Source organism: Vidua chalybeata, chromosome 1 (assembly GCF_026979565.1).
Source record: "Vidua chalybeata isolate OUT-0048 chromosome 1, bVidCha1 merged haplotype, whole genome shotgun sequence".
In the NCBI taxonomy this organism is placed as follows: domain Eukaryota; kingdom Metazoa; phylum Chordata; class Aves; order Passeriformes; family Viduidae; genus Vidua; species Vidua chalybeata.
In genome coordinates, this window is record NC_071530.1 from 149,283,542 (window position 1) to 149,308,472 (window position 24,931).

At 45.5% G+C, this 24,931-nt stretch overlaps 1 protein-coding gene across 1 annotated transcript; it reads right to left on the reverse strand.

The window, feature by feature from the left end:
• Nucleotides 1-2,698: 2,698 nt before the first annotated feature.
• Nucleotides 2,699-3,963, reverse strand: GPR20 (G protein-coupled receptor 20). Its single transcript, XM_053953210.1, has one exon. It carries the CDS (start codon nucleotides 3,952-3,954, stop codon nucleotides 2,893-2,895), a length of 1,062 nt encoding a protein of 353 aa, XP_053809185.1. The 5' UTR covers nucleotides 3,955-3,963; the 3' UTR covers nucleotides 2,699-2,892.
• Nucleotides 3,964-24,931: the final 20,968 nt, after the last annotated feature.

The window sequence follows — 24,931 nt, forward strand, 5'->3', positions numbered from 1 at the left end:
TAATTAGAGGCAACCCAAGGATACACCCTGAGCAGAGGGACGGTGCAGATCAGGGGGTAAGAGACCTTGCTCCAGTCTCCAGAAACACAGAAAACTGGGATGCTTCACTAGCAATGGGAATTGACAGGTGGAAGGTGCCCCCCAAAACCATGCCATCTGGGGAAATATTTAGGAAATATAATAGAAATATGATGATAGCTGAGTTTTTGGTTCTGGTTTTCAACTTTGTGCCCTGAGTACAAATGGGTGATTTAAAAGGGGACAGAAGTTTAGCAAGTTCTGCATCCCGAGGAAAAGCAAGATGTTAAACAGTATGGATTAAACAGAAAGCTCCAAAAAGTCACAAAAAAGTAGGTTAGTTTGTGAAAAATTTGATCTCTTTCCAGTTTTCAGAGATTGTGTTCTTTGATAAGGAACCAGACTGTTTTGGAGCTGGTATAAAATGAAGAAGAACTGCTGAAAGCTCTGGACAAAGCATTAGGCATTAAAAATAAAGAGAATTATCCAGTCTCAGAAGGCTTTTATGGGGAGTGAATAATACACTGACAGTAAGGAGAATTCAGGCTGCCACAAGTGAAGTTTACAGCAGACAGACAGAGCTTTGACTGAGATGTTGTTTAGGAACTTAAAAAAATCTAAGCAAATCATCTTAGAGATTTTATACTGACCTCAAATGAACAACTGAACTGAGAAAGATGTTAAGACATTTCTGTATATGGCAAAAATACTGTTGATAGCAAGAGAATGGGAGGTGTGAATCTGTGGGTTGTTGGAACAAAGAAGCTAAAATAAGCTATGCACAGGGCCTGCACATTTCCTTCGGTTTCTCTGAGCAGCCTTGGCAAAACAGTGCTGTTAACAGCTCTGTATATGTGACACACATTTTCATTACAAGCAGCTTGGGAAGCATGGAAAGATCTGAGAATGTGTGGTGGGTTGGTGAGCTTGAGATTTTGGGAGTTTGCAGGGAAGTGCAAACCTCTGAGGCAAAAAATTGCATTCTCCAAGGGAGGGACTGGTGGAAAATGGCCAGCCTGGCTGAGAAGTCAGAGCCTGATCCATGTGTGCTGATGCATCATTTGACAGATGTTGGCTGTGAGGTGCCTGTATCAGTGGCAGGAATAAGGAAATAGATGAGGCAGAAGGAAGTCATGGTACAATTGGGTCCTGGGAAGTGAAACCATGACCAGGACAACAGTCTTACCTCCCATGGGATAGTGCCATAGTGTTGGTGGCCTCTCATCACCACCTCCTGGAGGGAAAATCCTCTTGAAAGGAATAGAGGTCCCAGCAGAAGGGCACTGACTTAGCTGCATTGCCTGGGAAAGAGCTCACATTGCAGGTACTGGCAATTACAGACTCCATTGGAATAGGTGCTGGAACACACAGTTCCCTGTATTGCAGTGATATTGATGATTCAAATTTTATACCCATTGGGTTGGTCAGGGAAATAGATTAGGTGAAACATGTATGTGTTGCAAGAAGCAAAGTCTTGAAAACCCTGTTGCAAGAGGCACTTTGAGGCATTGTTTATGTTGTGTTTCTGTGGAATGGAGATGGCTGTACCACAGTCAGATCTCAAGGAAGCAGAGTACTCCAGGATGCTCTAGCTTGGACCAACGCCTGCTCTTCTGACAGGTAACAACAGTGAGTGCTAGGAAAAGCTGATCACTAGACTTGATGAATTCATAGTAGCCTTCCAGATGGAGTGGTCATAGATGTGAATGAGGAAATGTGGAGCAACAACAACAGTTATTGCTGTTCATGCCACAGGTTTGCAGTTTTCCTAGTATAATTTTTTCTTTTGCATTTGCATTGTTTCATTGATATAATGTCATCTAAAACATTCCCCCACCACTGGTGCTAGAATTTTGTAGCATCCTTAGTGTCTTTAGGCCTTAAATGCTTTTAACATGGCTCTTTAAAACATCCTAGTGAGTTTGTCCTGGGGTGAATTATTTCAACCTAGATGCCTGAGATGCATTCTTTTTCTGTGCTTGGAAGTATTGACTTTTGAGTGACTGAGTGGATGGGCTGCTGGGAGAATTAGGACAGCAAACCCTGATGTTACAACATGCCAGGAAGAAAAACCAAACCAGAGTAGCATAGCATCATAGTCTGGTTCTGGTTTACATCTTGGCTGTTCCTCAGGGAGACAGCAGAACAGCAGAGTGTGCTGGGATTCATATTCGTGTTTACAGATTTTTGTATACTCAATTGCAGTTCAGGGGATTTAGTGATCCAAATACAGGTGGAACATATTCTTAACTTCTCCCCAACACAGACAATTTGTATGAAAATGTATACATTGACATGCATTTTTTCTTATAGCCAAGAAGAGACTTCACTGCTTGATTTCATCTCTTCCCTGAGAAGATTCAGACTTTTCAGGATCAAATGAATAGTCACTAGTGACATGTGGATTAGAAAACTTTCTTTCCCATTCCATTGGCATCTAAAATCTTTGTAGTAGATAGCTCTGGAAACATCCTTCTTGTCCTTTATTCTTAAGAATATAGGCACAAAATCTTTCATTACAAACCAGAGCTATCCTGCTTTCTAAGTCATCCTAGAAGTGTTGCACTATGATGACAAACATGCAAAGAAAACCACAGTAAAGAGTTTGTTGCTAGCAAAACGTCTGTATTAAAATACAAAGAAAACTTCCTTGCTGGGAACAGTAATTAATGGACTCTCTTTTGTATGGTACTAACAGCACTGTAGATTCCATTTCCAAACAGACCACAATGTTCTTGAGGAATAAATTCCACCACTGTCAGTCTGAACCTCAGCCTAAAACACAAAGAGTTCAAAAACTATAGTATTGTGCATCCTATCAATATTCCAGCATCATGGCACTGGCTTACTGCAATGTGTCCCATCAGATGTGGGTTATATCTGAACGCTGCTTGGTGATGGCAAGCTCAGAGGGCTTCCTATTGTGTTTGAGAAGGCGATGATTGCGTTGGAGCCCTTGGAGTTTTTGTTCATACCCAGGATGTCTGCATTAGTTTGCTCTGGCTCGGTTTTCCTGAAGATGTTTTTCATGGTTGACTGGAAGTTATTGGTGACAAAGCAATAGACAATGGGGTCCATGCAGCTATTGAGGCTACTCAGAGTCACTGTCACGTGGTAGACGAGGAGGCTGACGTTGTGGGGCATGTCTGGGTTGATGGAGATTGCGACCTGTAGCACATGGAAAGGAGTGAAGCAGATCATGAAGATGATGAGAACGGTGATAAGGAGCTGCACAGCCCTCATTCTCCTCTCCCGACTCTGGTGCATGAGGCTGGGCTTGGACAGGGCACACATAATCCTGGTGGTGAAGAAGATGATTATGATGAGAGGGAAAAAGTACTCGCAGACCATCAGGACCAGGATCTTGGAGAGGCAGCACTCTGCAAACCGTATCGCCATGGTCAGGATGGAGAAAGTCACCACAGTGGCAAAGATCCAAATGAAGATGCAGATCCCCTTGGCACAGGTGGGGTTCCTCCATTTACGTGAGGCTTCCACCTGCACTATTGCCAGGTAGCGGTCAACGCAGATGCATGTCAAGAAGAGGATGCTGCAGTACATGTTGACAAAGTAGCCAAAGATGTGAACCAAGGAACAATTCTTGCAATCCCCTGCACTGTAGAACATGATGATCCGGACAGGCAAGGAAAAGCCCACCAGGAGATCAGTTACGATCAAGTTGATGGTGTAAATAACAGAGGTGGTTTTTGTCTTGGTACGGAAGCAGAAGACATACAGTGCCAAGCTGTTCAGCACAACACCCACCAGGAAAATGATGGCATTGACTACCATCAGGACAATCCACAGGCTATAAAAATCTGTGAACAGTTGTTCGTCTGAGTGGATGAACTTGGAGAACAAGTTGATGTTGGAGTTAGGTTGCTCGGTGGAGTTGATAGAGTCAAGGGCTGGCAGTTGGGTGGAGGAGGTCGGCATGGTCACTGACTTCCCACAATCTGGAAGAAAAGAAATGGAGGTATAGTGATAAATATGTCAGCATTCCTTAGGACTCAAAATCTTGTCACTTAAAAGCATTTTAACCAGCATATTTGCACATCCTGAGTAGTAGATCCCCATCTACCAATATGGGATTACCAATAATTGCAAAGAAAATACCTGGGCTTATAATTAGTGTCTTGCAGTGGCTCCAGATGCATATTTTAGGGAAGAGACACACACCCCACTTCAAGTTTTTCTTCCTCTTCCTTGTACAAAAATTATTTTAAGGCCAGAAGACCTTTGCATAACTATAACCCCAGCATTTGATTCCTAAAATACCATATCCCTTGCCTTGGGCAGGTGATCCCATTAGAGAGTTACATACAGCAGTGTTTTCAGGAGCTGTAAGATTTCCCTGAAATCAAAGAAAGTCTGAATTTTCTGAGAAAGCAGAAGCAGGTTGTGTGGCATCTTCTAGAGATCTGTGTTCACAGCAACAGCAGCCAGAAGATTTCAAGCTAAGGGCGTAAGCCACTAGTCCTGCCAGGGTTTGACAGTTTAATTTGCAAATCATTCCTGACTTATACACTATTTTAAACTGATTTGTATAGTAAAAAGATTAAAAAAAAAAAAAAAAGAAAGACCCAATATATACAGAGACTTGGCTGGTTTCAATAAAAATAAATGGTTGAAAAATGTCTGGAATATCTCAAAGTGGCTGGGGAGGGCTTTGAGGTTAAAAAAATCAGCTTGGATCAGCAGAGAATGATGCTGAAAGAGTTGATTTATGAGGGTTTGAAATCCCTGCTACCAATGAGACAAGTGCAGAAGGACGGGGAGACAAGGAGCTGCAAACACATCTCCCAGTGCTCACAGAACTGTACTCTGCCTGGGCTGGGTGTCTCAGTGTGGAAGTCTGGAATTGCTGAGGGAATTGGGATGTCCAGCTCCCCCAAGCATACCTCATTATCTGGCAGCTTTTTTCCCCCTCCTCTAATCTTTTTTGCTGCTTATGGGAATCAGTAGGATGGACCAAAGGTGCTCTATCACCCCTGAGATGTTTCAAGCTGTTGGTGGCTGTGTACAAAGTGGAGGAGGAAGCTACTTAGGACAAAGTGAAAAGTGGATCCTGAGGAGAGTCTCTGCTGGCCAAAAGAAAATGTTTTGCAGGGACAGTACTAACTGGGTCCAAAGAACACCACAGCAGCTCTGAGCCTGCCTCATGAGTGCCAAAGCCACCTTCTGCCTGCCCACCATGTCCCTCTGCATTTCCTGCATACAACACTCCTAATGTGTCTCACCAGTGTTTGGCCAATAGTCAACATTCAAGATCAATAATCCTCATGGGATGCTACAACCTAATTGTGATTATTCTGCTTGGTTGATTCAAGCCAGGTGAGAGTGAAGCAGAACATTTGTTGAGAAAAAGCAGAGATTAGGACTGAGAATTTAGAAGACCAGGTGTGAAAATTCTTGGAGAAGTGACTTTGCCATCATGATGGATCTCGGGTTTGTTAGCCTGGAATCTGGGCATTGTTCTAGTTTCTTCGTGCCTCTCAGTCTGTGGAAGTGGTTTGAAGGAAAAAGCTGGTTTTTAATGTCCTTGAGCTCAGAAGGATATTTCTAATCAAATGGTAATTTCTTTTATTTAGGTAGACACTGAAGCCCAAGGAGTTGAATTGTCCATTGGAATGGCTGATGCTCAAACATAAAGCCCTCCTGAGATCCAACCTAGTGTCAGAATACACTAGAGGACTGAAATCCTGAAGCCTGGGGTCAGGCCACCTGTAATGCCCCAAAAAACTATTGGGCAAAGAGGAATAATGCTAGTTTCTGTCCTCTTTTCCCTCTAGGCCATCTCCAGCAGAAACCAGACGTTGGAACATCATCTGTTTTGGGAATGACCAGATTACCTCACCCTGCACTGAGCTCCGGTGGCAGCCAAAGTAGCACACATGTTCATGGTGTTTTGTCCGGGTCTGACTGAGCCTGCAGACTCCTGAGGGAGAGTCTTGTCTCTTTACATTTTGTGCCAAGCACTTTCTGTCAAAGAAAAACAGGAAAGACAGGCCCCAAAATAGGCTGAAGGTAGTGGAGCTGCAAAGTCTGACATTTCATCAGAGAAAGATGCATCGGGATGATGCAGAATCCTGGCCTGTTTTCTACTGATTTCCTAAAATTCTTACCATCTTCTCTGTTTGTTTGTTTCACTCTTTAATTATGAAAACAAACTGAAATGAGCAGATGCCTGGATCTGCTCCCAGCTTTCTCTTTGCAGATGCTATCAAGAGGAGCACTGTGGAAGCCAAGGAATAATGAAAGACTTTGATGCTCCTGGAGTGCAGTGTGAGCTTGTATATCTGTGTTCACACCTACCTGAGCAAGAGGAGAAGACAAAATCACCCATCCCATCCCTGAACTTGCACTAAACTCTATTGAACTCTCACATGCATTTGTTTTCTCATTGTAATTCCATGGCACTGGCTGTTTGCTCTGATTTTGTCTCTTGTTAGTAGCTTGCCTCCTCTGGGAGATTTTTGTTCAGTCTGAGATCCCTTATCACAAACACCTGATATTCATCTTATTTTGCCTTTCTTGTCTCAATGAAATCAGCAATTCCATATACATTCAAATGTTCCTCATCCCCACAATGCCTTTGAGGGATGTAGGACATGTTACAGACAAATAGAAAATTAAAATAATCAGCATATACAATGTCCTGACTTACATAGCCAACTTTTCCACTGAGCCCCACGTGCAAGGAAATAAACTTCAGATATTGTAAACTGCTGAAAAACAACAGGTAACATTGTGTTTGCCAAATTGAATATACAAAGAAGTGCTGCATTACAGCTTTCCCAGTCCATCGCTGCTCTATCTGAACTCAAAATCCAAACAACTACATGAAAGAAGTCCCAGTAAATTTAATTAATCCTGAAGATTTCCTCCCTGACAGTCTGTGGAAAAGCTGCCTCTTGGGCTGTGGTGGGAAAAATCTTCCTCTAATCAAATTGTTACTGATGGATGTTTGGGTGAATGGCCTCTTCCTTTCTTTGTGGGACTGCTCTCATCTCATGGCTCACAAGCAGAAAGGATGGAGAACTGGACTAGCAAAGCAACAGAATTCCTCTGAGTGTTTTTAATGAGATGGAGCTGGACCAAACCCCCAGTTTACAGCTACTAAGGATTTTTCCACTGTGGGACTCCAAGCCCATGAGAAAGGTACATTGTCCCATTTTGCAACACAGAAAGGCAGCCTGACCTTGTGTGTAAGCAAAGCTAAACATTTCCAAAGATTTTGAATTCTTCCCCTCTCCAAGTCCAAATGCTATCTCATATATGTGGTGGCATATGGAAATCAGTGAGGGGCATGGCTAAATTAATGAGAAGTTTTGCAGTCTCTGCAAACCTTTATTTTGCTGTGTTTTGCACTATTTATTACTCGTGACTATGGCATGAGCTCATGCAGAGCTGCAAGAACCACCTTTACTTATAGAGCAAATAGACTTTGGGTTAACCACCTTCCTAAAATCCTCAAAGAGCTTGGAGCTTAGCCTACTTCATACTTCCCTGAGCCCTCAGCCCCCCAGATTTCCATGCAATCTCTGTTTCTTGGAGCTGGCAGTCTGCAAAGCCCAAGATGGGTAAAAACGCATCCTTTAGAGTGCTGTCTGACCGTGCCAGTTGGCCTAGGCTGTTATATTATACCTCTCAGGCTGGATTTTGTGTGTCTGGCTGGGAAACTGTGGGTAGCATTTCCTTAAAAGTACAGCAGGAATCAGGGTAGAAATGGGATAAGGGAGGGACAGAGAATGTAGGTTGACCTGCCTTCCCTTGTTCTGATAAAGGTCCCTGCTCAGTATCGGAGGGGGGAACTTGCTCTGAAATACTTGCTCATTGTTGTGTGACGCAACCAGTTCCATCATTCTGGGGCCAAATAGGAAACAGATGGTCACTGTGCTGAAAACAGGTCCTGCAGCCTCTTCCCTCACTCACTCACTGCTTGGCATCACACTTTTTAACTTAGCATGGGCAGCTCAGTGCTATATCTGCTCCAGGAGGAGATCCTTGACCATCCCACATTCTTCCACTTCACCCAGCCTTGTGCTTGGTGACAGCCTTAAGGTTCACCCTGACCTTGCTGAAATTAACGGGGTTCACTTTCTAAGCCCAGGGGACTTTTGGATTTGGCTCAGCAACTCAAGTAACAGGATACAAAAGAAAAGGCAGCTCAGACAACTGAGTTTTGTCCTAACTGCATGCCAAAAGGATTATTTATTGGTGTGCAAAAAGGATCTCTGTGTGCAGACCTAGAGAACACCAGAGCCACACACTGGGATCGGAAAGTTGAAAAGGACGTTAACAAGCACGAGTGTAATTTAGTATAAACAGCTTCAGCTTTTCTCATCTCCCTGTCCTGAACTGGAACATCTGATATGGCAACCTGTCTCCTCTTTCATCCTCCCTGTTCCCCTCACCCTGTCCTGCTTGCTGGTGTTATTCTGCTGCCTGGGGTGGCAGCAGTGTGTGTTTAGCTTTTCAACCTTCCTGTGTTTAAAGTTCCATGGGTGATTTATCATCATATTTATAAATGAAGGGTTAAACTCACTCTCTTTCAATTTAAATTGTATGATTCTCCTTCTGGCAAGCTCTCACTCAACTCTGGATCAAACTGGCCAAATATGGTGTTTTTGTGCATGTCGACCTTGCCCTATACGTGGTAGAGCTTGGTCTATGTGTCTCGTGCTCAGCCTGGGGAGGGTGGGTTTGCTGACAGAAGAGAAAGAAAGGGAGAGAAAGGGAATGAATCCAGCTGCTGAAAGGAAAAAGCTGGTGCCCATCTGGCCCTTGGGCTGTGAGAAGAGAGATAATTCTGGGGGAAACAGATTCTACTCTGAAGCAGAAATGAGGCTATTCTCAGGGCAGGTAAGATCCCATTTTTATGGGCATCAGATCTCTGCTCTCACTTGATTCCTGGGCATTGAGGTCTCCTTTAAACCTCTAGGTCTGAAGGTGGCCAGAACCAGTGCATGAAACACACACCTTCTGGGGAATTGCAGTTAGAAATTGCCAAATCCAGGGCAGAACTGGATTATTCCTTCCCCTCCAATGCCATGGACATAAAAGGTACTTTGGAGACACAAAACACATAGTTTTATGAGTGTCAGATTAAATGACACCTGATTTCTTGCAGTCTCATGCCTCACAGTGGTTCACAGGGCCAGGGGAATGCTTTACCCTGCTTGAGATGCTTATTATAACTTTTTCCCATGTGGACACTTGGCTGCCTTAATGACCACTCACATTCCAGCTCTTCCCTTGGCTCCAACACTTGTTTGACTTTCTCCTTTCTTTGCTGCCTAATTTCCTGAAAATTGAGGTGATCTTTCCCTTCTGCCAAATTCTAGTTGAAATTAGGCAGCAGATTGAAAAACATTAGGAGGATGGAGGAAATCTGAGCTGACAACCACAACAAATAGGCACTGAGAGTGATCCTTTTTTCCTCTAATGTGAGCCTGCAAGGCATTTGTTAACACTCTCCACCACACATCCTTTCATTTAGGTCTTATTCCCTGCAGTTTCACAATTGCTTTGGCATTGAAACACAGCAAACAGGGCTGGATGGTTTCTGTGAAACAAAGCAAGTATTGCCTGCTTTTTCTTGTTTTCCTGAAGAGAAATAATTTCAGATTTATGCCAAACCATGGGAGAACCAGCCTGACTGGGACAGATGATAGCTAATTGCTGGGTGTTGGCACTATTCAGCCATGGTCTGCTTGCCCATGTGTCATAAAGAGTGTGATGGCCAGCAAATCCTCCTTTGTCTGGTGGTTTGAATAGTCATGTGCTGAATTACAACTTTTGTCTGGAATCACAGAATCACATAATATCCTGAGTTGGAAGGGACCCACAAATATCACAGAGTCCAACTCCTGTCCCTGCACAGGACCATCCCCAAGAGTCACATCATGTGCCCAAGAGCGTTGTGCAAATACTCATTGAGTTCTGTCAGGCTTGGTGCTGTGACCAGTTCCTTGGGGAGCCTGTTCCAGCACCCAACGACCCTCTGGGTGAAGAACCTTTTCCTAATATCCAATCTAAGCCTACCTGGACACCACTTCAGGCCATTCCCTTGGGTCCTGTCACAGGTCACTACAGAGAAGAGATCCATGCCTGCCCCTCCTTACGCAAAGAAATTTTAACTTCAGTGAGGTCTCCCCTCAGTCTCCTCCAGGCAGAACAGACCAAGTCACCTCACCTGCTCCTCATACAGCTTCCTTTTAAAGCCAAGAGAGATTAACTCCCTCCAAACTGACTTTTGAATCTCCAATCTTGGCCATGAGAATCAGATTTCCCATCTGGCAAGGGGGAAAACTTGTATGTCCAGTCTCAGGCATAGGGGTAATCCTTCAAGACCTGTAGGCAATCACAGACTGAGGATGTGTGGAGGCTGATGCAGAGCTGGTTGTTGGGCTGGTGTTGTTGATGTGCTGTTGAGCTGTTTGCCTCCTGCCTGAGATGCCCAGTTTGCCTCTGTGTGCTCCTCCATCTCCAAGGCCCTCGTGTGGATGGGCAATGGATATTGCTGTGTGTTGTGATCTGAGCTCCACCTACCACACCCAGTTCAATGCTGTGTGTACACACAGGTGGGTCCTGTGCTCTCTGTGGGCCCAAGGCCAAAATCATATCCTTTGAAGGTGAGGGGCCCGCATCCCTAGCTCATTTTGTGACCAGAAATAGTCTGTGGGTGCCCAAGCAATGATTTAGTCCAGCAGGTCACCCTAGGCCATGAGGGATCACTGCCAGTTAGATGAGGGAGAGCACAACTCTCCAAAGTGCATTCCTCTTCTCCACGGAGCAAAGTGACCCAGATGGGACTGATGCCACTTGGCTTGGACCAAATGCCAACTCTCTGCATCCAGGCTTGAACCTGCTGCTTAAAACCAGGTGACAGATCACAGTCCTGAACACCCCAGAGACAATCTATTTAAAACTTGGAAAGGTCTGCATGGTTCTCCCTCAGCCCTTGTCCTAAGCATGCAGGAAAACACTGAAATGAAGCTCCCAGAGATACAGAGAGGAGGAAATTCACATACTGGCAGATTTCTTATGAGTTTATACCTCCTCTATGGCCATTTACAGTAGCAATGCCTCAGTCTTTGACAGAAGAAGACTCTTTGTGCAAGCAAAAAGAGAAGTGGGATTGTACATACTTTGCCTCTCCAGACCAACAAATATCCACCCAGCAGTGGTGGGCACCTAGAGATCCCCCAGCACATCTCTGACGAGGCTTGCTAGTACTGGTCACCTATGAGAAAGGTAATAATAAAGGGGGTTTTGCCTCTTTTTGCTAATTTATTCCATGCTAGGTAGAAAAGTCCCTCCTGAAACATTTGGTTGTCTACGATGCCTTACTAATTCCACTGTATCTTTCATGTCTCTTTTCTGTGTTATCAGATCTTGGCCTTGCAGTGACAGAAATGCTGTGTCTTGGTGAATGCTCTATCAATCATGCTGCTAGCATTTAAAAGACCAATATCTCATACCCTGTCAGGGCTCGTACCAAGTGCCATCTGTCACAAGGGAGGATGGAGTGACATCTCTGCAGTAGGTGCGGTGTGTTTCCAGCTCTGTTACTTTCAGAGAAATCAGAGCATGACTTCCTGAGTGTATCCCTCTCTGTCCCTTGTGGACCATTATATGTGAAGGGAAAACACATTTTTGAGTCAATTTTTTTTCTGAGATGATTAACATTTTTTTTTTTAAAGTTACATCTTAAACAAAACATATAGATTTGGACTCTTATGGGTCCAGCCAGTAAAGATGGATTTGAGCCTGTCTTCTTGGGAGGTTGTAACAGTAAAAGAGAAATGCATTTGATTTTATAGGGATTACAGTAATCCATTGAGTGTTTCCAGGGTGCCTGAGACAAAGTGCTAGAAATGTCAGTTTGGAATAGCAGCTATTGTGGCTCTGTGCAAGGAGAACTGTGCAGTGAAAATTACCATATAGGCACATGCAGGAACTTCACAGGCAAGTGCAAAAACAATAACTGGCCTGTGTACTGCTGCTTGTTTTTAAGAAGAAATTTTTAATTACAAATTTAGCACTCTTTGAGCACTTTCTCCTTTTTCTGCCTTCAGCTGCCTGCTTACTCTGTCCTTTGGCAAGAAGCTGAGAAGGGCAGTAAAAGAACAACAGCAGAGTTCTACTGTTGGGGAAATACCTGGGCTCCTGCACAGCCAGGGAATGCAGGACTGGTGAAACAATGCTCACACCCAGGGAGCACAGGGCACCAGTGCAGGTGTACCAGCTCTGCCTCCCAGCACTCACTCCAAGCTGTGCTGCTCTCTTGGCTGCAGGGAGAAACTGAGGCACAGAGCCATGTGTGGTCTTGGCCTGGGGAATGCAGCGAGGTGGGAGACCCAGTTAGGGAGCAGAGAGCTTTTGAGGCATCCCAGGATGGATAACCATGTCTTAACCCTTTGGGAGGCTGGTTTCTGTGGTTTCCTTAGCAAGGCACATGTGACAGTGCTGTGCAGACCCCACAGTGTCTTCAGAGTTACGCAAATTTTGGATTCACCAGGTTAACCTGGAAAAGCTCAGTGTTGTTGGTGAGTGTGTTGCTGTGAAAGCAGGGAGCATTTCTGCAGGGGTCTGCTAAGGACCTTGGAAAGGATCTACTTTCTCCTCTACTAACCCAGCAAGTGGGTTCAGAGAGGGAAAACAGCACCTCTCCTAGAGCTGAGCTTGCACCCTGCTGCATCACCAAACAGGTAAAACCTCCCCACTTGCAGCTGACCCCATTTCAGGCAGTGCACCGTCCCTTCTCCTGGCTTCCAAAACCTTCCTGAATGCATTTCACCAAAATTTAATTACACCTGTTATTACACATATACAAATGACATCACACCCCTCCTCACAAGAGCTGTCACAGTACTTTTCAAGGAGGGAAAGTCTGCAACTTTGCACACTTCCATTACCCTCCATCTCCCTGAAGATCAACCAAATATCCTTACACTGCCCCAAATCACAAGAGCAAAGGAAGTCACAAGGGAGAAGCTCCTCGCAGCCCCTGCTAGCTGCTGGCACAGCCTGGCTTTTTGGGTCAGGCACTTCCCAAGGGATTTCCACACCTGCTGCATGAACAGAGCCAGAGACTTCCTGAGCTGCTCATCCACATGTCTTTCCACTCCCACCCCTTCCAGGGCTCCCTGTTGCAATAGCCAGGACTCGGAATCCAAAATCCGGCAAATCCTTCCTGGCCCCCCACTGTCTTCAATCCCATGCCCCCCTCTTTGTCTCTGACCAATATCCCAAAGCATTCCCTGCAATGGTCTCTGCAGTGTATTCCTGCATAAAGGACTGACTTACCTCTAGCCCGATCTCCCTTCTATGTTAGAAGAGCTGCTGGTAAGAAAATTTCCTTGTGGACCTGAGTGCTATCAGCCCAGGAAAGAGACATCTGTTCCTACAAGCAGAACAACTGGAGTGACTACAGAATATGAAGAAATGCCTAATCTGTCTCTTGCGTTCTCTCCCTCTCTTCCCCCTCCCCACCCCCCTTCTAAATATAGCCTTGCAACTAATGGGAAAAAATATACACTACCAAAAAAAAAAATATTTCCACTTGTCTGTAGTGTTCAGAATTTCTCCCCAAACATCTGGCTCCTTGCCCTAAATCTCTCTGAAATTTATGAAGTGCTGTAAATGCTGAAGAGGGCTCCAGCCATACTCACGGTGCTAATGCCTGAACATCTCTAGTAAACTAAAACTGATGTTGCTGCCCCCAGGTCAATTTTCTTGTGTCTCTGTGGGAACAAAATCTCTTTGCTGGGAACTTGCCAGCTCAAGGCCACTGCAATGCCACCACCACGTGTGACATGAGGAAAATAACCCTCTTTTCGTCTTCCTGATGTGAACTGGGATTAGAGAGAAGCATCCCTGGCAGCTGCAGGAAGGTGCTGAACGAAATGCCACAAAGCCTGTGATGTGCTTTGAACCAACCCAGCTGTCCAGACCCTGAGAAAACCCCTGGCACAGGGAACCAAAGGGTGACCCTGCACACTTTGGTAGTGCTGCTGCAGTCATTTGGGAGAGGAGATAATGAGATCTATCCAGGGCTGAAATGGCTGAGCAGGGGTGGCAATAGAGTCTGAGGTCCACCAAGGAGCCCTCCAACATGTTCCTCCATCCTCATACAGCCCTTCCCTACTGGTGGTGGAGTCATTGTGGGTGTCAGGTGTCTCTCAGAGTGGGGATTTAAGTATCTCTACACCCTTGGCTACATGAGAAGAGGCTGACATTGTACAAAGCATAATGAATTATCCCATTTTTGAGACGGCTTCAAATCACACGGCTAGAGCAGCTTTCAGTACATCTCTGCTGATCGATGCACTAAGTTCTCAAAATCCCCCAAGTTCTATCTCAAGTTCCACTTCTTGCTCTAAAATGGTACCAAAACCCAATCTTTTTTTGGAATTTGCACTCCCGAGGAGCTTTTCAGTAGCTTTAGAGATTTCCTCTGGGAGAAGAGGCAGAAAAAAAGAGAGAGCTTACATCAAATTTAGTTGTTTAGAAATAAAGAGAGGATGGATGCTGGATTTTAGTATCAGCCCTGGCCTGCATCACACTTTAGATAAAGACAACACTGGTGCCAATGCAATAAACACGCAGGATATGGCCTGTCACAACATGACAGGATCAACTGAGAGGCATTGAATTCCAGGTCAAGAGGCCAAATCCATAAATAGAGGAGAGGTAAACTCCACACATGCATGTCTCACTGGAGCACAAACAGTAGCTATGGTTATTAGAGAAGGTTGACCTCATTTTCTGGAATTACTTTTTCACCCTTGGATCTTTCCCAGGAAGACTGAGCTGATCCTTTTTGTCTGGTTATTTTATTGATTTTCTATTTTGAGTTTCTGTACATTGAGGAGCAGACTGTTCTCCCAGTTTCAGGAACATCTTCCTTGGCTTTATGAGCCCCCTGATCCAGGGGACCTGATCCAGGCATTCCATCACTGACCTCTAGCTTAGGCATATGCCTGAACTTTCATTTGTTTCTCACTTTGTTGTGTTTGGTAAGCAAGTGTGATTGGAAAGTCTTCATGAGCCTTGTCTGGGTGATCATCTTGCCTTCAGTTCCCTCCATCCTGGAAGTTCAACAGGGGTAAAAACAAAGAGAAGAAACCAACCCATGATCTAATGTTGGGCAGGATGGGTGAACTTGGACCCTATCAAGGCACTAGGACAGGTTTCCCAGGGAAGCTGTGGCTGCCCCATCCCTGGAAGACTTCAAGACCAGGTTGGATGGGACTTGGAGCAACCTGGTGGAGTGGAAACTGTCTCTGCCATGGCAGGGGGTTGGAACTAGATGGTCTTTAATGTCTCTTCCAACCCAGACCATTCTAGAATTCTGTGATTCTATCATTCTCAATGCCTATAGTGGCAAATGCTTAAGTTTCCCCTAGCCTATCAACAAAATTTTTATATTTAGGGAATGACTGTCTGAAATTAGAAATGTGAGACTGTAAGAAAGAGAAGACTTTTCTCCAGGATGAGCTATTGATACCTGTGCTCTGTCCACCTCCTCTGGGAATGTCTGGTCCTTCCTATGTGATGACTGGTTTGGTTTTATGCTTCCACGTGGTACATGAGAGCTGCGTTCCCATCCCTGTGCATGGGATAATCAGTGCCCTGCACTCCCCCACTATCCCAGCCTCTCCCTCCTTGCTGGATTTAGAGCTAGGCTCTGAGTGGCAACAGCTGCAAAGTTTCAAGTTGTGCCTGAGATAGTGCAGAACATGCCATATTGGGAAGCAGATGCTGCTGTTAAGGTGGAGAAGGCACATCCGGGCTCAGGGCCATGCTTTGTCCCAGACCGGTTCCCACACTCAGCTTCAGGAGGAGTTGCAACCATGGTTGATAAATGAAGAGCTTCTATCATCTCTTGATTTTTAGTCATTTATCACCCTCCCAGAGGGAGCGAGAAAGGCAGGAAAAAAAAAGAGTAAAGCTTTAGTAACTGGAAAATTTTCAAGCTTGTTCATTGAATATACAACAGTATTAAATACTTGAGTGAGATTGTAGGTGGAAGAAGGTATTGGCTCAGTCAAAATCAGCACATAAAAGGACTAATAATGATGCCAGGGAAGGATGCTACTAGCCCATGGTAATTCCTAGCAATCCCTTAACCTAGCCATATAGAATAGTGCTCTGGTTAAAAGTCTTCTGTGTCACAGTGCAGAAAAGCAGAAGGCCAGACAGCTCTTGAGGAAGGTGGAGAGAAAGCTGATACCACACATCCCTCTGAGGAGATGTGTCCTGTTTTTGTCAGGAGAAGGGTGTACTCTTCCAGTCCTTTTGAAAAAGGGGAATTGAGCATCTTTTGATCCCCTGCTGTGGGAGAAGAGATTGAGATTGGGCACTGCATAATGAGCTTTAACAGAGCTGAGATGGGCTCAAGGCACATGGCCAGATCAGCTTTCAAGGTGTCTCTGTTGACCAGCTCTGCAAGGACCCAAATCCAATGTCCAAATGTGCCTGTGTTTTTTAAGGAAGCTGAATTTGGATTCTGTTATACTGAACAGATCCTCACAAATGAATTATTTTCTTCAGCAGTGAAGGAGAATTCTTACCCAATAAAGTGTTGGACATAGGCATAACAGTTTAGAAAACTGAGGAGCCTTTACCCATGATCTGTATGCAGGTCACCAAAGAGTGGGATCCTCACTGCATGGAAGACACCAAAGGGTGGGATCTTCACTGTCCTATCTGGAAAACCTTTTTAGCAGCAGACGTGATGGAGAGGGAACAATGTGAGCCTGCCAGGTGAGTAACCCTTTGCCATGACAGATAAAGTTAATGGCATGGAGGAGAGTTTACACCCATTTTACCCTTTCCAACTCCTCCTCCTTCTGGTAAATCTACCCTAGAAGATCCTCAGGCCTCAAAAAGTGCTGGAAAGCATTCATGTATGTCTTTATGATATGCACTGCCCATGAGCCCTAAAATCTTGATTGTCCATGGTCTCCAAAACTATTATGGGATGCTATGAATCAGAACTGACCCAGAGAACCATGTAAGTTCTCACAGGTGGGCCAGGTGTGGAGAAATTTCTGCACTGGACCACCCTCCAGGAGTCACCTTTGATTTAGGGGGAAATATGTGGGCAACAGGGCTCTCCCCAGATATGTAGGAACCTTCCACCTAGGTCAGGTGTTCTTCAACCCCACCACAATTCCTTATCATAAAGAAGTGACATGTGTGTGGGAACACACTCCTATTTGGTGGCTCCTGAGCTGGTAATTTATGGAAGTAATACCATAGCAAATGGGCAGACCCTGAAAGCAGATCCAGGGTTTTTTCTGGTGCTTTTGGTAGAATCCAAGGGAAGTCCAGTTGAAAGAACCTTGAAGATTGAGGCTGGCATCTGTCTCCAACCTGGCTTTTAGCTTGTGGCCCTTGCTTATTTGGAGCCAAAGAGAGCAACATGTGTCTTCACCTGCTGGGCTATTGAGAGGTCATTCTTTGCTGTTCTTTTGGTGATCCAGGTGTGTCATCCTGGGACTGCTTTGAGATCTGAACCCCAAGACATTCATGCTGGTTATGCCTAAGGTGTAGCTGTAAGGACTGGAGGAAAAGATCAGAGCTCTCTCTATTAATTCTTAGACAGAATCTGTTTCAAGGGATGACCTTTGTCCCTTTCCTGCAATGCTGGGTTAGAAACACCAAATAGAATGTAGTTCACCAAAGAAATGTGAACTACTTATCCCTGGAGAAAGAGGGCTTGGATTGCTCCCCCAGTGATATTGAATACCCCCAGGGCTTTTTACCTGACTTTCAGCATGGGCAACAGAGGCTGTGGAGAGCCACAAACGATGGTCCAGCTGGCGCTCTTGATGGCATCTCAGCAGGGTCTAGTGGCAGCTGTACCTTCCTGACATCAGCAGCTCTGCAGGACACAGTCTGTGTCCTCTGCCAACTGCTCAGGATCACAGCCACTTCCCAGCACTTGCTGGACTGTCACTTGCTGTCCTCAGAGGACTGCAAGGGCTGGAGGCCACCATAATTTTGTATCCCTGCCTCTGTACAGGCTCCCCACCTGTGTGTTTGTGCAAGGAGGGAGATCAGACTCTCACCATATGAGGCCTCTGCTGATGGGATCCAGCTGTGATTCATCTGCCTGATGAGGGACAGGGAAAGACAAGCGGTGCCCTAAAATGATGGCAATGGCTCCTCCATGGGGGAGGAAGTGTGTAGGAGCCAATTTCCTGCCTGCCTGCTGCATATTTGGGAATTAGCTTTGCTGAACAATGGGTCCCCCTCAGTTTTCTCCCCAGGCTGTGGAATTTTTGCTGATGGAACTGTTGAGCTGAAAGAAAAATGAAGATGTCTGCAGTGCACAAAGAGCTACTCCTCTGGGCAGCCCTGAGGTCTTTCCTGAGTGGCTTGGAGTACTTTGGTCCTGCCTGTCTCCAGTTCTTGCATGACAAGGGATGTGAAGTCCCTTACCTGTTACAAATGCACCCTGTGAGGGTAAGCCAGGATCCCTCTCTCCATCCCAGTCTGCCCAGTTTACCACAGGTCTCACAACTGTGAGGGTTCTGACAAGGTTCCTTAGTTCAAGGCACCAGCAAAGTGAGCCACCAGGACTCTTTGGCCACTCAACAAAGCATATCATGTCTCAGCTTCCCCTACTGATCCAAACCTCATTGGGATCCTTTGCAGGGTCCCACTGTGACCTTTCTGACCCCCCCCCCAACCCAGGTCTGGCCAGTCACCTCTTGTACTCTTTTTTTTTTTTTTTTTTGCTAGATTATTTTTTTCAAAGATTCAGAAGCTAATTGCCAAGAACTCAATGTCCAGTGTCATAACCTCACTGCAGAACTCTCCCAATTCCCAGCAAAATATTTCCTGTTGGTTTTGTTTGTCACTGGGCACACAGGGACAGTAGTGCTTGAAGGGGAAAGCTACACAAGATTGGGGCTTTGGCATTACTTGGGCACCATGCCCTAGGAGGTCAATGCTGGGTGGAGTGGCTCTTGCCCAACTCTGGTTTGAAGGTTGCAGAGCAGAAATTGGCAGGATTGTTGGTCCTGGATGGTTGAAGAGCCCCCAGAGAGCTCTCAGCACTGTGTTTGTGGCAGTGGGAAGCACAGTTTGGCAGGGCTGAGCCAGAAAACCTTGAACTCAAATGTGCTGTGCCTTGCAAGGATGAAGAGGCCAGAAGAACATTTGAAAATCCATGGCAAGGAAGCTGTAGGGAATTTAAGGACCCAGTCTGGTATCTCCACCTGCTCTGATTTAACAGTGACCACAAATTTGGAAAGGGGCAGCAGGAGGCTCCCAGGGCCATCTGTTCAACTTTTGGGGTTTTTTGCTATATGAGTAACCTAGCCCAGGAGGAAGGACACCTGCAACTTAGAAAATCTGGTACTTGGACCCACAAACCTAAAAAAAAGGCTTTAGAGAAAGACATCCTCTCCCTGCTCACTCTCTGCAAACATGTTAATCCTTCTCTCCCATTCCCTTTGTTTGCCTGGTTTGGAGAGATTTGGAAGGGCTCAGGGCAGGGCTGTCTTTTGTTAGACGTGCACAGAGCTCAGCAATGCTCTGATCTGGAACAGGGCAGCATAAATCTGGGGGATTATCATAGGAAATGCCACAGTGATGAAAAGCCCTGTAGGAACGGGAAGAAAAGAAAGGGCCCCATATGGGAAGAAAAAAAATCCTAACAACCACCCTGCTGCTTGCTTACAAGTGATTCCTAAAATTGCTGCCTCTGGAAGAAGCTGGTACATTTGCTGATTTTTTTTTCCTTTTATTTTGGAGAGAGTGTGTTTCTTTGTGTTCTCTGCTGTTTAGAATTACAGATACTGTCTTTGCAGCACGTTCTGTGTGAGGGGCCTCATTGGGGACAAAAAAAAAAAAAACATTTTCTGGGGACGTGCCTCAGTTTCCTTATGGTTAAAACCATCTCTCTAAGCACAATGTGCAGAAGTGGTCTGGGAAATATTCAGGAAGGAAAGGAGGGAATCACATGTGTGATTTACTGGGAACCACAATACCAAAATCAATTTTCTCCTAAAAACAAATGGAACAGGGTGCTGGGCAGCAGAGTGCAGCTGGTACTCTTTGTGGTGGTGGCGTTTTTTAGTATGGGGTCATGGACCCTTTTGTCTCCCACCTGGAGCAGAGAAAACCTGCTGAGACCTGAGTCAGGTGGAAACATGATGGTTCAGAAATCCAAGGGGATATTTTCTCTGTCTGGGATGTGATTACAGACAGCACCAGCTTGGCCCTGCTGGTGAGATCTTGATCTCACTGGGTGTGGTCAGTGGATGGCATGATGGAGGGAAGACCAAGGCCCTACTCCAGTTTGTGCTTAAGGTCTCAAAGCAAATTTTTTATCAGGAGCAAAAGCTCAACCTGTCACTGCCGAATCATTCCTTTCCATACCTTCATCTTGGTACTGATAGCTTCAGTCTTTGTTTAGAGTGCTGCAAGGTGCTGTTTGATTTGCCTTTCATGTCACCTAGAGGGATTGTTTTCTACAAAAGCACTATTACATGTAATAAATAGTGTTAAATTGACTAATGAAAGGAGGAAGTATTTCTGCCTGGGAAAACACCCAAAGCAAACCAGTTGGAATGACCTGAAGGCCATCAAGGCAGACCAGCAGAATTTGGCTTGTTTAATCTACAGAAGAGACAACAGAAGGCAAACCTGATAACAGCTGTGGAGATGTCTGGAGATGTCCCAGACAGCTTCCCAGGGAATGGTGCAAGGTGGGTTCGTCTCGCACGGTTTAGTTCATTAACAGCAGTCTGGACCAGATGAGCAACCCAGTTCGTGATGGCTCAGTGTAGAGGCTTCCTTTGGGTAAGAGGAATCCTATTGCTTTTGTCTCCTAGGGCAGGGATGTGCAATCAGCGTCCCTGTCCTGTGTAATTCAGAGTTAGAGCCACAGCAGCAGCCAGAGGTTCCCCCACAGTGCTGGAGCCACAGGTTAATCCCCATGGCTGTAACACAACCTAAGATAGCACCTTCTTTTGGGCAAATTCTGCTGGCTTCTTTAAAGCAAAAATCCAGCCTGCTGTGATTGCTAAACTGGGCTCTGCTTCTTTGGGTGTCTTTCCATTTTCCAAGAAAAATAAACTGCAGGCTCTGTATTTTTAGATATGCCATCTGATCATAGCTAGTCATATATCAGTCCCAATACTGTGAGTCAAGATGCTGGGCTCCACTGCTGAACTCCCTTGGGCAAGAACCAGCAGCTTGAGCCATCCTGGGTGTATTAATAAATCAGAGTGTTTAAAATAATCTTACACTTCCTTAGGTAAGCTGCTCACAAAGAATAATACAGTTGGGAATTATTAATGTCAGCATCTTAGGAGCTGTGATTCTCTGGGTGAATTTGATACCCTTGTGAGTGGGAGAAGAACAGCCCTGGTATGAGACAGATCTAATCTAGGCAGGGGACAGAGGCAGCACGACTCCTCTTCCTTTCCCTCTCCTGCCAATGACTCTGATTCCTGACGTCTGCCCCTTGCTATTTCAGTCCTGGGTATCCTCTGAGGCGGCTGCTGGTCAGAGTGAGCTTTATGGTGGCCTCTTCAAAAAGCATCTGATCAACCTGCCTTGCACAGTAGTGTACAAATGTGGAGTAATTGGTGTATTTTAAGCCTCTTGCTGGTCTTCCTCAGCCTCCACAAGTCTGTGTCTCTAACACCACCGCAGCCTGCAGACAATTTTCTGTGTGTTTGATCAAAGCAGCGGGAAGCCTCAAAGTTGGTGTGTGAAAAATGCCTGGTTCCTGAAAGTGTATTTGTTGTGCTCCTTTATCACTCTAATGAGAATCAATTTATCCACATAACTGGTAGCTGGAGATAGCATAACACAGCTTGGCAGCCTGGATTTTTCTCAGAGATGTATTGCTTGGCATATTCAACCTAGACAAAAGGAGCCAGCCTGGCTGCCGGGGAACTGCAGCTCTGTGAGTGCCAAACAGGTGAAACCCGGCATGATAACTCAGCTTTCTCTCTCCATCCTGCCAGAAAAAGACTTTGGGGATAAAAGTGAAACTGCACCTGGCTGAATGTCTCACTTAAGGTCCCTTCCAACCTGAGCTGCTCTATAATTTTATACTTTTTGAACAAGGAGTTACAGAGAGAAAAGGGGGAATGATTTTAAACTAGGATAGATTTAGATTAGATATGAGCAAGAAATTCTTCACTGTGAAGGTGAGGAGAGTCTGGACTGGGTCTCCCAGAGAAGCTGTGGCTGCCCCATCCCTGGAAGTGTTTAAGGCCAGGTTGAACAGGGCTTGGAACAACCTGGTTCAGTGGGAGGTGTCCCTGCCATGGCAGCAGGTTTGGAAGTAAGTGATCTTTGAGATCCCGTCCAATCCAGACTATTCTGTGTTTCTGTGATTCTGATAAGCCTGATAATATGTTAGCCTCTCTGTTGAGATGGATAATGACCAGTTAGACTGTGGTGGGTGCAGGAAAAGGTGTGCTCTACCTGTTCACTTTGCTCTGCTCAGGATCAGCTGCTAGAGCATGGCCAGACCAGCAAGAGGGTGACCATACATCCCACTGGGAGGAGAGGCTGGTTGCACACTACTGGCTCTGTTTGGTGGAGGTATGTGACGTCCAACAATCTCCTGTTCTCTGCACTTGAGCACTAGAAACCTCGTTCATGCCACACAAGAAGCTGGTTTTCCTGCTGAGGCTGTCTCAGTGCCCTCTCCTGCTGTGCCCAGGTGCCCGCTTTACTGCATCCTTCTGAGTTCACCACTCTGAGAGGACCCTGGTGGGTTACAAATGCCACTGCTGGTCTCTGTGTGGGTCAGTGTGCTCAGAGCTCAGTGCTGTTTCACGTTGCTAATCCCTACCTGCAGCAAACAACCTACTCTGATGTGTAGGTCTTTGCAGTTGTTGGTAGATCTGAATGAATGAAACAAAATTTTGGCAAACCTCCACAGGCATCCCTGCCCTCACCTATGAGGCTGAAGACTACTTGTGATAGCCTCAATATGGGGCAGCTCCCCAGAGTGGCCCAAATCCATCTCTCTACATATCCTATAGACAGGGTAACACATTCAGTACATTCAAGGATGGGAAGCTGTCTGCAGGACCAGCACACTGAAACCATTCCCTACATTTTTAGCCTTAGAGGCATTTCCCAGAGCCTTATCTTGTTGGCAGGTATTTGTAGAGAAGGTGGCTGGAGCCATGAAGAGGAAGGGACATTTGACAGTAAATCTTTTTTGCATCAACATGGAAGAAGCCATCCTTTCTGTTGTGTGGTAATAACTGTAGTGGTGCTTTTCAGGCTGCGGTAGATGAGCTGTACATCTTTTATAGATTATGTGTAAGAGGTAATAAAGAATTCAGTTCTTCTGTGTCTATACACTAATGGTGTATCGATCCCAGTAAATATCATGCTGAGACTGAACAGCAACATCCCTGGTTAGTGTCATCCTGATGGGTGACATAATTTCTTTAGTTGTCACAGCCAGCTCAGCCTAATCCCATCTGACCCCTACAGCTTTACTGATCCTTCACTCTGGCTCTGGGCTTCACTTTTCTATTCTCCTGGTTCATCCTTCACCTCAGCACAGCTACTTCTGTCTCTGGACTTTGTCATGCTTGGCTGGACTCTGCTGTGCCTCTCTGGGATTTACTGGATGGGAAGTGTTTCCCTGCTAAGCCATCAGTAGGATTTGCTCAGCTATTTGTGATCTGCAGAAAACGTGCAGCTAAAAGCAACAAATTAAAATGCAAGGATGAAAAATGGATGAATGGCAAAAGAGAGCAGGAAGGTCCTTACAGCATTTACAGATGAGTTGGCTAAGTAGCAGACATTCCTCAGAAGGGGCTGTAGATTTTACCATAGATGTCATGGCATGTTCACCAACATGTACCTTTTGGTAATAAGTAGTCTCACCTCCTCCTAAACCTGGTGACTGGACATTTATAAAAACCTGCTATAACAGCTCAGGGTGGAAAGGGAAATCACAGAATCATCGAACCACAGCATAGCTTGTGTTGCAAGAAACCTTAGAGATCATCTAGTTCCAAGCCCCCTGTCATGACAGGGACATCTTCCACTAGACCAGGTTGTTCAAAGCTCCATCCAACCTGGAATTGAAGTCTAAAAAATGTGCACTTTGAATGTTACTCCCATGGGGAATTTTTGTCTCCCATTTTAAAAAGGGCTCAGGGATTTGGATTCCTGATTTTAGGCATCAAGTTTCACATGTCCTTAATGGGTGACATTTCTCTGAACCTTGAGGTGATGAGCACCTGCCTGCTAAACTTCCCCCTTTACTTGTCTCCAGCCCCTTAAAATGTGGACTGCCAAAATGCTGCAGCCCTTCTGACAACTTGGAGTGCAGGATTTGGTCTTCTCCCTCTAAAAGGGGATGTAGGGCCAGGACAGCCTGCATCCCTGTGAGAACCACGTCATCCCAAGGGCATGATGCACTTGAGGGGGAGCAGAGCTGTGGTGGTGCTCTACGTGTGCCTGGTGGGATTTATTGCTGTGTTCAGCAGCCTCCTCCATTCTGCTTGCTCTGCCTTGGAGAAAACGTGCTGTGAGAGATGTTTCATGTGCAAGTCCTTCCTTGGCCAAGTGCAATCCTTTCTCCTTCAAAACTGGAGAAGAAAGACTTTTAGGGTGCTTTTGGCACCTTTAGGCTCTGTGGGGAGGGAAGAAATGGCTTCATGTCTGTGTTTTATATCAGTGCACTGGGGACATGGGGAAGGAGTCCTGAGCAGTGTGAGGGAAAATGCTCTGAAATAGATTAATAAAGTAGCTGCTCAATTGCATTGCTAAGTTGCCATGTGTCCTTGTAAGAAAGGATGGGGGGAAGATGGGGATTTTCCTTCTAACTGTGGGTTGGCAGAGATATCTGTGCAAAGGAGATGGAAAATTTCTTAGTAAAGAGGTTTCTCTCAAA

Excerpts from the sequence above, each read along its gene's own strand:
- GPR20 (XM_053953210.1), bottom strand. The coding sequence starts at position 3,954 with ATGCCGACCTCCTCCACCCAACTGCCAGCCCTTGACTCTATCAACTCC.